This window comes from Pleurodeles waltl, chromosome 4_2 (genome assembly GCF_031143425.1).
Source record: "Pleurodeles waltl isolate 20211129_DDA chromosome 4_2, aPleWal1.hap1.20221129, whole genome shotgun sequence".
NCBI classification, from domain to species: domain Eukaryota; kingdom Metazoa; phylum Chordata; class Amphibia; order Caudata; family Salamandridae; genus Pleurodeles; species Pleurodeles waltl.
Window position 1 is genome coordinate 123,718,313 of NC_090443.1, and position 15,315 is coordinate 123,733,627.

At 42.7% G+C, this 15,315-nt stretch overlaps 1 protein-coding gene across 2 annotated transcripts in view; it reads left to right on the forward strand.

The window, feature by feature from the left end:
* Positions 1-10,147, forward strand: part of CDK4 (cyclin dependent kinase 4) — a 369,431-nt gene extending 359,284 nt beyond the window's left edge. The window contains exon 8 of one of the 2 annotated variants that reach the window (XM_069230925.1): positions 370-10,147. In XM_069230925.1, the coding sequence (XP_069087026.1) occupies positions 370-510 (141 nt within the window). In that variant the 3' untranslated portion in view covers positions 511-10,147. The remainder of the gene's footprint in view (positions 1-369) is intronic. The other variant, XM_069230926.1, reaches the window with a different exon arrangement.
* Positions 10,148-15,315: the final 5,168 nt, after the last annotated feature.

Below are 15,315 nucleotides of genomic sequence, written 5' to 3' on the forward strand. Positions count from 1 at the left end.
GACTGGTAGGCTGGATGGGTGGACAGACTGAAAAGTTGGATAAATGTGTGTATGAAATCATGGGTAAGTGGATGAATGAAAGGCTGGATGGGTAAAAAGATGGATATTTGGGCTAAAGGCTGGACGAAAGGATTGATGAATCGATATGTGGATGAGCGCAGCTAAAGGGATGGTTGGAAGGATGGGAGACGAAAGTCACTCTGTGGCACTTGCATGGTGTTATTAGACCTGTTGCTTAAAGTGGGAGTACCTCACCCATTGATGCTCTTGTTCTGCCGTAGACTGGTCTGAGGCTTTTTTGATGAGACCTTCTTTTGAAAATATGGTAGAGAGATGATCTAATCTGCCACATGTTTCTCTGTTTTGCAGGACATGCTGACCTTTAACCCTCACAAGCGGATATCGGCTTTCGAAGCTCTTCGTCACCCCTTCTTAATGGAACGGAGTTCCACTTGCTCCAAAGACAGCTCCTCTGATCTCTCTAGTGCCTGGCCCCAAAAAGGAGACTGAGGAAGGGATGCTACATTGCAGGAGGAGTACGGCCACACCTAACATACCCCGACCTTTTAGTATGCCTGCAGCGAAATGATCTCTTTTTCTTTACATCATTACTGATGTCATTTTATGAATTTTAAAGGATAGCTTCTCCCAGCTACAGCCACAGAAGGTGTGGGGACCTGGGGACCTTTTATTACGAATTTAACAGAAACGACTCAAACTGGAGTTTCTGATGTTTTTAACCAGAAAAGTTCTTCCTGGTGAAAATGGATCCCGAGGCCCATCACCTGTCCATTCCTACCGAAACCCTTTTATGATGCAGTAGAGGCTCAAGGCACTTTCCTGCATTTTGAGACGGGAACTGGCATTCCACAGGTAGTTGTAAAGTCATCTGTTTGGAAGCTAAATAGAGGAGTGTAAGATTGTTTTTTTTTTTTTTTTTTTTTGGACTGCACCGCCAGCCTCGACCAAGTCGTTACGTTTACTTGCGGATAAACATTGAGGTTACTGTAGAGGGACTAAATCTTCATTATTTCATGAAAGGGGCGGGCGCAGGAGCAGGGCTCATGTTTTCTTTTCACCAGGAAGAGTGTTTTTTCTCATTTGAAAATCAAGCCTGACAACAGGATTGAGGTTCTTGCTTTTAAGTTCGATGACGTCAGGGCAGCGTTCTGTTTATCTGCCTAAAAGAAGGTGTTACAATAGTGGAGGTGGCCTTTCATTTACTTTTTCTGTGCTCTCCTTTCCTTATCCAACTGTCACAGCCGGTACTTTCGGTTGAGGCTGTTTCCTGTTCTATTGACCCCGAGTAGGCACTGCCATAGGAAAATAAATTGTTACGACTGCAGCGCACAAGAATGAACTGTGGGTACAACGAGGAACTACTACTACTACTACTACTGTATATCCATGGATTTTCTGCACAAAATGCCCCTCAAATGGACAATATTGCCTGAAGGTCATAACTCATGTGCACTGCGAAATAACTGTTTCACCTTCATCAGGTGGCATTGAACTTGGATCTGCATTTTATATTGTACCAAGGATACCATTGATTACGACACTGTACCCGCGCCACTGCCTTAAAGAAATCTTATGCATTATGCCAAATGCACGAGATGTGACTGGTTTCACTACAATCCTGCTCACAGCACTCTTCTCTTCCACAAGGTTGGCTTTGTGTTGAAGTTGCTAGTGTCTACGGACAATGGTTTCACCAGTTATCTTTAATGAAGATTTGGGAGCTTCCTGAGAAAACAAATCGGAAGATGTCCAAGATCAGGGATTGCACTCTTTCACGTAGAATTTTGCAAACTAGTTATTAATAAAAATGTGTTCCTGCTTTAATTTCAAGAGAACTTATCAGTGGATACATGTGTACCTGTGTTAACTCGTGGTGCCATCCAACCTATACTTGGCGAAGAGTCCTTTTATGGGTTTTAGGCCCTGTGATCTGGTTTATGACCATTTCAGTTAGTCAGCAGCGTTTTTTTGTGTGTTTTCTGTTCTCTTGACAGGAGATTGTAGGAATTGCTATGGTGTTCAAACACATTTCAGAACATAGTCACCACATAGATTTTGAGTGAGGCTGAACTGCAGGCGTTAGTTCGGTTATTCAAACAGACATACATTTACACATAGCCTCCCCTGTTTCTTTGCCTTTTTGGCAAATTTGGGGATAGCTTTATTGCTGCACTTATATTTCATTTCCTGGACATTTTCAACCCAATACCATATATGGTTACTGTTCTCCGCATGTTCAGAAAAGCTTTGACGAACATTATGATTTTGCTCCATTTTCAGCAGGGAAACGAGTGTCTATCCCCTAATGAAACCTACTGAACTTGAACCTTCCATACAGCTTTGGGTTCTACGCTTTCTTACTCTTAGTACGTCTGTACTCTTTGTTTAAAAGTCACTGCCTCAGTTTTAAGAGTCTTGAAAATGGTGGGCAGATTAGATGTGGAAGGTATTCTCTTCCTCTGTTACCGCTGAAGATTGCAAATGCTGAACTGATATTTCCTAAGGTTGCTAAATATGCTAATTAGAGTGTATTTTGTGTTATCTCTAAAATGCAGGCTGGGCTTACATTCTCGTGTCCATTGTACATCCCCGCCCTGGAGGAAGTTTCACTAGAGTTTCTGAAGCTTCCTCTAAAGGCGATAATTTTCCAATGCTGTGTTAACAGTTTGGCCACAAAGTGACTGATTCAGTTTTTTCCCCCAAACAAGAGCTAAAGCAAGATAAGAACTAGATGGTAACCCATAATTTCAGTGCTTGCAAGTTTACTCTTCCCATTAAGAAAGATTTGGAAATCACCGGGTAGAGTCTGCGAAGAGCTGCATCTTGTATCATGAGTTTTATAAACATTCTCCTGGTCCTGTCGCTCTCCAGATCAGCGGTGAGTTTACCTAAGCAGAGGCCTTGCACATTTGTTTTGCGTGCATTCTTAGATAGGCAAAGTCTGCCCTGCGTTTTTTTCAGTTACTCAACCTTTTCCAGCAGATTCCTCCCACTACCACCAAGCTTCTATTTGGAGTGAGGGCTTCCTGCAGCCATACAAGAAGCAGTTGATGTTCTCGTACAAGGCTGGAGCACTGGCAGCTGGACTGCCACCCAGCACGAGTGAACCCATCTGCTCTTGGGGATATGAAAGAATTGGCGACAAAGGCTCAAGCAATTGCTGCGCGCCTATCTTTTTATAACATCTGTAACAGTATTTATTTTTCAATTTTACTTTATTTTAAGTTTTGCTAATATACACGCAGTTTATTATTTTACAACTGTAGCAACCAGTGCAAAAAGCAAACCTTACAATAACTCCTGATCTTAAAATGCTAATTGTGTGTTGGGGTGGAAAGACATGTTTTTGACACTTAGTGGTGCAGTCACTTTTCTGAACATTTGTACACATACATTACCTCATTCATAGCTGTGAATATATACATGCCCTGAATATTGTACCCTCAAGAACTCAAAGGGCATATTTTAGCTAAAGGAATATTCCTAAAGCAGAACGCACCTAAATTAAGAATTGTATGTTACTTCTCGCTTGTCATAGTTTATTACAAGGCAATTGTGACTTTGTAATGCCTTCCCCTTGTGCCACGACAGACGTGGGATGGGAGCCTTTTCTCAGAAGCAGAGGGAAGTTGGTGTGCAGCCTCCTGATATTTTTTTACTTCAGCACTTGAAGCAGCCTGGAAAAACAATAATCCAAGAACCTGCTTTCTGAACACCTAAAGTGTATAAGCACCCATGGACGCCCTTGAACCTCTACCTGATAAAAGGTGGGGACGTTTAGTCTTGTGCCTCTGTTACAAAATGTATGTTGCACCAGAAAGAGGAATAAACTATTTTGGAAGAGTCAAATGTGTAGCATGAGCAACGAATGTTGGAGGTGTTGAGTATTTAGAAGGATAAAGTAATTAAAAATGTTGGTCTATACTTGAAAGCGGGAGTTAGGAAAGCGAGTCTGGAAATGTAATCATGGAGAGATTAAAAAAAGCAAGATGAGGGAACATCTCAAAATATTACTGGCACTAAGCATCCAGTTAAGCAGAAGAGAGTAGATTATAGATGTTACATTGTGCAAGAACTACTCCAACTGGAGACCTGATTCTTGTCCATTTTAAATGAATGGTTTGGACAATATTTAGCTACTCCTGAATATGGAGAAATATATTGTAGAAGAGTTTCTTTCGTCTCTTGCTTGTGAAATTAAATTGCATATGGTTTACACTTCTGTCACGCTGTAGGATTGTTTCACATAGTAGGTCCATGTGTTATAAAGAACTAAACACCTCCATGTAAATGAAAGGTATGGTGCAGATCATCGCAGCTCAGTGTCCTTATAAAGGAAACTGGACTGTAGCCTTGTTAATAGGGCCACATACAACACCTTTGTATATTACAATACCATTCTCATCAGCACTTTGAGTACACTACCCAATATGTTACAGATGGAAAGTGAAGGCTCTTTATGGTCATTTTCAGTTTAGACCTGGTCTGGTGCAAGTTTATCACTTAGTCACTTCAGTTTTTCCAACACCTTGTGCGCCAGTGTTCCATCTCTTCCACTTGCATCTAAGACCTCTCATTTCCAAGTTTTGAGACCGAGCTCCACAACCTTAATCAAATTTGTCTTCAGTGGTAAAACAGGGTTTCCTGCATATGACAGACCAATTTATCATATGTATTTTCTGATTAGTGTAGAAGGCCACCTTGGTTTCAAGATCTTTTGTCGTGTTCACCCATCTAAAACTTCCCCTGTTCTTTCTGGATGATCTCTCTACAGTACTACGTCCTGTACAGTGTTAGTTAACGGGTATAGCCTTTTGGCCTTTCCTTGTTTTTTCTTAGTTCACATTTTCGGCCAGACCATATATTTCCATTATGTGATGTAGCCATAAATGTTTATTTTGCTCATTGCAGTCAGCTACTATGGTTTGTTAGGGTCAGGCTCAGGACTTTCCAAGAGCAAAATGTTCTATACTGCTTTGATATGACAGTTATGATTCATTCTTCATCTGACTAGCTGCTTCATGCCAGCTGCTGGAGAACAGCTGCACTGAATAAACCATTAGCTGAGTCACATACTGAAACACTGTGTGGGTGGGAGGAGGGACATAAAGCTAGTGACATGGTGGGGCTTGTAGTGTTACACAAGTATTTTGTTGAGGCCATAGCCTTTACCCTGATTAAGTCCACATTTCATGTTTTGCAGAGTGCTTTCTTATCTTAGGAACTCACTGATTTCCTTTAAAGTGAATATACAGTGGTGAGTCGTGACCTATAACAGCGACATTCCTATATCATAATCCGATGCTATAAGGTCACCTTGGCAGCACATTTCTTCTTGAAAGCAAAGGGATGCAATCTCATTTGCAAGAGTGTAAAAACTGGTGCCATGAGGTCATTTGTTGAGTCCATTCAGGTGTCGCCTTACATAAGGTTATCTACTGATTATTCGTTACAACCACCATATCCAAAATCCTTGACCAGCGTGCCTGTCAGTCTGCAGTGTGAATCTGTAAAACATGCAGATACAAAATACAGCATTGCACTAAAAGCATCTACTTGGCTCAGCATCTGGTAAAGCATTTCAAGGTCCTAATAACAGTGGTACCAGAGAATGGCCTTGACTAACCCAATAAGGCTGACTTGTGTAAACCATCTTGACATAACGTATCACCTACATTGGGTGATCGCTTCATTGGGGCAAAATGTCTGAAGCTAGCTTTGGTAGTTTACAAACTACGCTATTAAGAGAAATCCTTGCCAGAGTTCTGATTGATAAATTCAGGCTTCAGTGTGTCCATGTTTGCTAATCAATTTAATTTCTTGCAAACTCAGGCTGATGTAATCTGTTTGCTCCATAACTATTAGATAATATAAGTTTCAAGGTCAGAGCTTGCAAAATTTCTCCTTACGTAATTATAGTGAAAGCTCAGAATGAGATAAGTAAAGTTAGTGACCTAGATGACGTTTGTGCTCCGTATTGGAGGGTTACAGTAGTGTTCGTGATTACCCTGCACGTGAGTGCATGTGTGTCTGTGTGGTCCATTTTCACTATATTATAGCTATAATTGTTTTTTTTTTTAACGTAGAGGCCAAGGAGAACCCATCCAGAGAGAAAGTTGAAATCAGCAGCACAGATTGCGCAGGACAGCCAAAGGGTTAGCAGAAACCCCAAAGTATTTGTGTGTGTTGCCTCCTGTTTAACAAGCAAGCTGCACTTCTAAGACCTTGGAAAACTCATAGGCCATAGAAAATTGCAGAAATTCTGACATAATGTGATCATGTTGGACAAACCATGAGAAAACGGTGGCGGAAACTAGGCACAGTATTTGGATAAAGGAGAGATTGAATATTGGTAAATAGCACAAGAAGCCATCGACTGCTCTGTAATAAGTGACTAATATAAATAGCACTGCAAGAGAGCGTACAACCTCTGACATGTTGAAGTGAGCATTTTAATTTCACAGAGAATGGTCTCTGAAAACTGTTAAATAGTGATTTTGAAGAATAGTGCTGCAGAAATTACAGTATTGCACCCCACTGTAGAATGATGCTCTTAAGTCACTATATGAAAAATAAACTCGGCCTCGAGAAATTGCCAGGAGTGCTTTACGGTAATGCCTCAGGAGTGAGGCCTGCAGTAGGGACAGATCCAGTGTTGAAGAGGTGAAGCGATCATAGGTGTAGTTCTTCATGGTCTGGAGGAGCTACAGTGTTTATTTTGCTTACTTTTTTTAGCATCACCAGGGTCTGAATCTTTTCTTTCCACCCACCTACGTGGAAGAAAGTTGTGATCTTTATATCATAACCTCGGAGAAGTCAGAACTTCTCTTTATGGCTCCCATAGACCTTACCCAACTGTAGGATTTGTTGTGTGGTGCAAATGTCTTCCACATACAAGACCGGGTGCTGCTTAGATGAAGGCTGGTTGGTTCCTTTTTTTTTTTTTTTACAATGACTTTCTCTTACGCAACTTTGTCTCTGTTAAGGAGAGAAAGAGGCAAATCTCTGCTCTCTCCATATACTTAAGATGGAGAAATTCTAAAAGAGGAGCTTCTATCTTTTGCTACTGCCCTGGCTCAAGGACACTGATAGCACTCAAGCCACCTAAGGCAGTGCCCCCCTTTTGACCTACTCTATTGCTTTTGATCAGGAGTAAATGTACCTGCACAACACTGTTCTTTTACTGATGTAAGAACATTCTTTTTTAGGAGCATACATTTGCGATGTCAGTGTTAGTTTGGCAAAGGGCTCAGATCCTTAGTTGACTTAAAGGTCCTTTGTGAGTCTTGCAGAGGACAGTGCCTTGATTCCTGTTACAGTTATACACTCAATCCTACTTAATTCAACCAAGTATTTTAGGATTTTGCCTGGTGTCTTTAGTTTTGTGGTGTTTTTATATTTGTTAATACGTTTATGTCAAGATTGCTAACAGGCCATTTGTGTCCTCTGTAATCCAAAGCCTAGTCTACTGAACTCTTTGTGGTCCCAGTTCTGATCCAAAATTATTTTGAGAATGTGTCATCTTTGTGGCGATGTAAAGGTTTGATTTTGTCTCTTCGTGCTGTCATTGTTTAGGTGCTTACATGTAGGACAGTTGTTAGATTATCACAATTTTATTCACCTGAAGCTATTTGCAGAGTAATTTTGTCTATCTGATTTTGACAATGTATGCTTTCGTCGATGACCATGTGGTATCAGTGTCAGTTATTTTTTGGTATTCCATATTTTTCTAAGCAAGCATTTTAATATCTCTGTAATGTTAAAAACTGGATGCTCTTTCTCCACTGAGGAATCCTGTTAAATCTTGTTATGTACCTAATGGAGGTGTGGTTGTTTTTTTTTTTTTTTGGTAATCTTTGCCTGACTAAGGCCTATGCTGTTTGGTCTATCAGAGTACAGCTTCAACATGTGATTTTTATCCATGATTTTCATTAGACACGATGGAGAAAAAGTTGCTTAAGATAATAAAGAAATATGGGATATTAGCTATTTTGGCTTTTGTAGTTACTCCCTGCATTTTTTGGCACAGTGTTCTAGTTTAGGAATTTACTGATTCTTGTAAGATTTTTATATTTGAAGGAGCAAGTCTCAATTTTAAGTATGTTTCTTTCCCTCTCACACCATCTCCGATCATTCTAGGTATAAATTCTGCAATGTTCCTTTATGAAAATCCCATGGGCTGAGCAGTGCCTGTAATCTATATGAGACAGCAGAAATATGCATATACTTGGAATCCGCCTCAGCCTTTTTGAATATCCCGCTCTGAACTGCCTGGAGGCTTACTGCCTTCTGCAACAGAGGGCTGATGTACTAAAGGCTAGTTGGTGAATGACCTTCCCAATGAGTATTAATAAGGTCGCTGTATTTAGCTTCTAGTGATTGGCTGGGGTCGCAGCCTGCAAGGAAAAGATCACCATACTTTGCATTGCAAGGAAAAATGTTTGCCATTTGAAAAGACATCAGTGGGGGCAGGCAGTGGTCCTATGGACCTCCGCCGGCTCCCCTCAAGGCCACTCAGCGGGATTTCCAAAGCAGAAATTTTTAAAGAGATAGCTTCTTCTTAGTTAATTTGTTACTAGCTCCTTTGAGAAGTTGGTAACATTTTAAAGGCTTGCGACCAACACAGCTAATAACTAATCGCATTTATGAGGCAACAACACTTTCATGTTCTTTCCTAATTATGATTTGGAAGGAAGCAAAGCAACTTTTGCGATTTGGTAAGCCCTTTCTGAATTGCAAAAGTGGTTTAGTAAATACTAAAATGTTTTGTGGTTGCAGACCAATTCAGTTCATAGATGACACCTCTCATTTGATGCAACCAAAACCAAACTTGCACCTTTCCAACTGGAGTTGGACAAGTATAGTAAGCTGCAGTTTGTGGGAGGCTGAAGCCCCAGTATTTATTGAATAAAAAAAAACAATATTCACCATCAGCTCCATTTCAGTCTACAGAGCCTCAAATTGACATTTTTTTGGCATAGTTTCAAAGTTTCTCTTTGCTTCAGTTTTGGATTTTGACAAATAATATTGTCAAAGAAAATTCTACCTAGGTAGTGGAATTCTGTGTTTTACAATGCAGAAGATTAACTTTTTTTGTGCAGCTTAAGGGGTAAATTTTGATTGGAAACCAGGATATGATCAGCCTTATTGTTTAGGTTTGGAGGTGAAGCATTGATCTTTAGTTATGCAAATAATTAATTATTTACTTTACGTTTCTAAGCATTTCTCGTTTGCCAGAAGAAAAAACACCAGGTTATTGGAAACTAGTTCGTCTACGGCCTTTTTGGTACATGTGCACAAGATGAAGAGCTAAACATTGCTTCTCAGGGGAGCGGTAGGATAGTTCAGTCAAACCATATTCTGCATTTCAGTCCATGTTATCGTTTAACTATTGGATTATGCAAAGTTTGTATACAACCCATGCTTGTTACATTTGCCTTTTGCGGCTCTGTCGATCTGCTTTATTTTTCTTCTTGCTTATTCAATCGTAGTTTAATTTTCTGGACATGTGCTTTACGTATTTAATGGAAAAGAGAATAGTAGATGAATAACCGGCAAGGCCAGTGCACCTTTTACTAAAGTCTGCTTCGTCGAACATCACAAAGTTGTGACAGATGCAGAATAATTCCACTCTTACAAACTGTACAACAGTAGATGTGTTGTAATATGTTCACGAAAATGTTGAGCGTTTCTGTTTTTCCCCCTTGCTGCAAATTTTGTGAACTGTTAACTGGCCACAATGCGTTCTTAACTCTGGCTTTAAGACACTGAAGATATTTAGGAACAGACATGACATTTAACCAGTGTACTGGGCGTATTTTATTTTTCAGAACTGTGCAAATAAAATGATGTCCACTTTCCCCACGTTAATTTAATGCGACCAGAAAACCGAGACGGGTGGCAAAAAAAGCAGCACAAGACAAAGCCTCAAAGTATAGAGTGGGCTCTGATACACAGATTTGCTGCTAACACAATGTTGCAACAAGTATTGTTTGTACCTTTACCTGCGCCCGTCATCTCCATGCCTCAGCAGAATGAAGGCTAGATGTTCCGCCCCTATTGTTGTCTTGTGGGCATCATACTTGTTACAAACGATGACATGTACATCAATAAATCATTAGATTTTGCCAGTTGTGGTTAATATTTCTTGTTGTAAATCACATTTCCTCCCAATTTTGTGCTACTCTATCAGAAATATGTCTACTATTTTACTACTTTCCTTTCGATTCAGGGCTCTAAAACGAGTTTGTCTGTTGGCAATTTTTGTTACCTAGGACTCACCATCTCAAAGCCTTCAGTGAATGGAATCCTAAACCTCTACTTGTGTGCACTGCCTGTCACTTTTACAGGTAATCTTCCCTTTTGGACTACAGACCTTAGTGGGGTGAGATGAAAAAAAATGATAGTTCATGAGCTGACTGCATGGCACAGAGCGTCAGCAGAAACTGTATAGGATTTGTTTCCAGATTGTGTGCCAGTGAGGTCCAACGCTGCCCTCCTTTTCCCCCAGCTGCCAAGAAAAGTAACAACCCTCATGGGATTTTAGGTCAGTCACTATGCAGTTCCAAAAAACTGCACAAGTAACTTTACGTTCGATGGCATCTGTCGCTGTAGATACGCATGTTCTGCAATAGCTCGCCATCTGGTGTTGGGCCGGAGTGTTACAAGTTGTTTTTCTTCGAAGAAGTCTTTCGAGTCACGGGACCGAGTGACTCCTCCTTTTGTCTCCATTGCGCATGGGCGTCGACTCCATCCTCGATTGTTTTTTTTCCGCCATCGGGTTCGGACGTGTTCCTGTCGCTCCGAGTTTCGGAACAGAAAAAATAGTTAATTTCGGAAGATTTTCGTCGGTATTGTTGCGTTCGGGATCGGCATACCTACATTCAACACCGCATCGAAGATCGAAGAGCTCCGGTGCCCTTCGGGGTAATTTTTCGATCCTCCGTCGGGGCCTGGTCGGCCCGACCGCGTGCTGAAGAACGCCGATGGAACGAACCCCGTTCCGTTTCTGCCCCAAATGCCACAATAAATACCCCTACACAGACCAACACTTGGTCTGCAACCTGTGCCTGTCACCTGAGCACAGCGAAGACACCTGCGAGGCCTGTCGTGCGTTCCGGTCCAGAAAAACACTCCGAGACCGTCGAGCCAGAAGACTTCAAATGGCGTCCGCACCGACAGCCCGACGGGAGTTCGAGGAACAGGAAGAGGAAGGTACCTTCTCGATCCAAGACTCAGACTCCGAAGGATTCGACGACACACAAACCGTGAGTAAGACGTCGAAAACCACACAAAGAAACATTTACAAGGCCCAGGGGACGCCACTGCCACCAGGCCATGGCTCCACCCATAAATTCGGTGACCGACCGTCGGCACCGAAAAAGGCCCAAACAGTGCCGAGATCGTCCGACTCCGGTCGAGACACCGGCACGCAGCCTTCTCGGGACCGAGAAAGTGCTGGAGACAAGCCTCGACACCGAGATGCCGGTGTGGACACGGCTCGACGCCGAGACAGCGGCACCGAAACAGATCGACGCCGAGAGGTTTCGGCCCCGAAAAGGAAAAAAGTCACCTCGGAGCCGAAAAAACACGCAGACACAGTTTCGACGCCGAAACAAACTGCAAGCGACCCAGCTTCAGGCTCTTATACAGAAGAGCACTCGCTAACCTCCCAAATGCAGAAGCATAGGTTTGAGGAAGAGCTACAAGCAACGGATGCGGACCATACGCAAAAGCGTATCTTCATTCAGCAGGGGACAGGAAAAATAAGCACCCTTCCCCCCATTAGGAGAAAGAGAAGGTTGGAGTTCCAGACGGAACAAGCACCACAACCAAAAGTGGTGAAAAGAGTTACACCACCACCCTCTCCTCCGCCCGTGATTAACGTTTCACCAGCACAAACGCCATCTCACTCCCCAGCTCACACCACCATGAGCCAGGGTGACCAAGACCAGGACGCATGGGACCTATACGACGCCCCAGTGTCAGATAACAGCCCAGAGGCATACCCTACAAAACCATCTCCACCAGAAGACAGCACCGCGTACTCTCAGGTGGTGGCTAGAGCAGCACAATTTCACAACGTAAGCCTCCACTCAGAACAGGTCGAGGATGATTTCCTGTTCAACACACTCTCCTCCACCCACAGCTCCTACCAAAGCCTGCCTATGCTCCCTGGTATGCTCCGGCACGCAAAAGACATATTTAAGGACCCGGTCAAAAGTAGGGCAATCACACCAAGGGTGGAAAAAAAGTATAAGCCGCCTCCTACAGACCCGGCTTTCATCACAACACAGCTGCCACCAGACTCTGTTGTTGTAGGAGCAGCTAGGAAAAGGGCCAACTCTCACACATCTGGAGATGCACCACCCCCAGATAAAGAAAGCCGCAAGTTTGATGCAGCTGGTAAAAGAGTCGCAGCACAAGCTGCAAACCAGTGGCGCATCGCGAACTCCCAGGCACTACTTGCGCGCTATGACAGAGCCCACTGGGACGAGATGCAACATCTCATTGAACATCTGCCCAAAGACTTCCAAAATAGGGCAAAACAAGTGGTTGAGGAGGGACAGGCCATCTCCAACAACCAGATCCGCTCCTCCATGGACGCTGCAGATACAGCTGCACGGACAATTAATACATCTGTAACTATCAGAAGGCATGCATGGCTCCGAACGTCTGGATTTAAACCAGAGATTCAACAAGCAGTTCTCAATATGCCTTTTAATGAAAAAGAACTGTTCGGTCCAGAAGTGGACACAGCGATTGAGAAACTCAAAAAGGATACGGACACTGCCAAAGCCATGGGCGCACTCTACTCCCCGCAGAGCAGAGGGAATTACAGCTCATTCCGTAAACCGCCCTTTCGAGGGGGGTTTCGGGGTCAAAGCACACAAGCCAGCACCTCACAAGCCACACCGTCCAGTTACCAAGGACAGTATAGAGGAGGTTTTCGGGGACAATATAGAGGAGGGCAATTCCCTAGAAATAGAGGAAGATTCCAAAGCCCCAAAACCCCTACTACTAAACAGTGACTCACATGTCACTCACCCCCTCCACACAACACCAGTGGGGGGACGAATAGGTCATTATTACAGAGCATGGGAGAAAATCACTACAGACACTTGGGTTCTAGCAATTATCCAACATGGTTACTGCATAGAATTTCTACAGTTCCCTCCAAACATACCACCAAAAGCACAAAATTTAACAACACACCATTCCAATCTCCTAGAGATAGAAGTGCAGGCACTATTGCAAAAGAATGCAATCGAATTAGTGCCAAACACACAAATAAACACAGGAGTTTACTCACTGTACTTTCTGATACCAAAGAAGGACAAAACACTGAGACCAATCCTAGACCTCAGAGTAGTCAACACTTTCATCAAATCAGACCACTTCCACATGGTCACACTACAAGAAGTATTGCCATTGCTAAAGCTGCACGACTACATGGCAACTTTAGACCTCAAGGATGCTTATTTCCATATACCAATTCACCCATCGCACAGGAAATACCTAAGGTTTGTATTCAAAGGAATACATTACCAATTCAAGGTACTGCCTTTCGGATTAACAACCGCACCAAGAGTCTTTACCAAATGTCTAGCGGTAGTCGCTGCACACATCAGAAGGCAGCAAATACATGTGTTCCCATATCTAGACGACTGGCTAATCAAGGCCCATTCGTTAATAGAGTGCTCAAATCACACAAATCATATCATACAAACCCTCTTCAAACTAGGGTTCACCGTCAATTTCACAAAATCCAAGGTTCGGCCACGCAAGGTACAACAATACCTGGGAGCCATAATAGACACATCAAAGGGAGTAGCCACTCCAAGTCCACAAAGAATTCAAAATTTCAACACCATCATACAACGCATGTATCCAACACAAAAGATACAAGCAAAGATGGTATTACAACTCCTAGGCATGATGTCATCATGCATAGCCATTGTCCCAAACGCAAGACTGCACATGAGGCCCTTACAACAATGCCTAGCATCACAGTGGTCTCAAGCACAGGGTCACCTTCTAGATCTGGTGTTAATAGACCGCCAAACTTACCTCTCGCTTCTGTGGTGGAACAACATAAATTTAAACAAGGGGCGGCCTTTTCAAGACCCAGTGCCACAATACGTAATAACCACAGATGCTTCCATGACAGGGTGGGGAGCACACCTCGATCAACACAGCATACAAGGACAATGGAACGTACATCAAACAAAACTGCATATCAATCACCTAGAACTTCTTGCAGTTTTTCAAGCACTAAAAGCTTTCCAACCAATAATAGTTCACAAATACATTCTCGTCAAAACAGACAACATGACAACAATGTATTATCTAAACAAGCAGGGAGGGACGCACTCCACGCAGTTAAGCATGTTAGCACAAAAAATTTGGCATTGGGCAATTCACAACCAAATTCGCCTAATTGCACAGTTTATACCAGGGATACAAAATCAACTCGCAGACAATCTCTCTCGAGATCACCAACAGGTCCACGAATGGGAAATTCACCCCCAAATACTGAACACTTATTTCAAACTCTGGGGAACACCTCAGATAGACTTGTTTGCGACAAGGGAGAACGCAAAATGCCAAAACTTCGCATCCAGATACCCACACAAACAATCCCAAGGCAATGCCCTATGGATGAACTGGTCAGGGATATTTGCTTACGCTTTTCCTCCTCTCCCTCTCCTTCCTTACCTGGTAAACAAACTCAGTCAAAGCAAACTCAAACTCATATTGATAGCACCAACTTGGGCAAGGCAACCCTGGTACACAACGCTGCTAGACCTATCAGTGGTACCCTGCATCAAATTGCCCAACAGGCCAGATCTGTTGACACAGCACAACCAAAAGATCAGACACCCAGATCCAGCATCGCTGAATCTAGCAATCTGGCTCCTGAAATCCTAGAATTCGGGCACTTACAACTTACCCAAGAATGTATGGAAGTCATAAAACAAGCAAGAAGGCCATCCACCAGGCACTGCTATGCAAGTAAATGGAAGAGGTTTGTTTGCTACTGCCATATTAATCAAATACAACCATTACACACAACTCCAGAACATGTAGTGGGTTACTTGCTTCACTTACAAAAATCTAACCTAGCTTTCTCTTCCATTAAGATTCACCTTGCAGCAATATCTGCATACCTGCAGACTACCTATTCAACTTCCCTATATAAAATACCAGTCATTAAAGCATTCATGGAGGGCCTTAGGAGAATTATACCACCAAGAACACTACCTGTTCCTTCATGGAACCTAAATGTTGTCC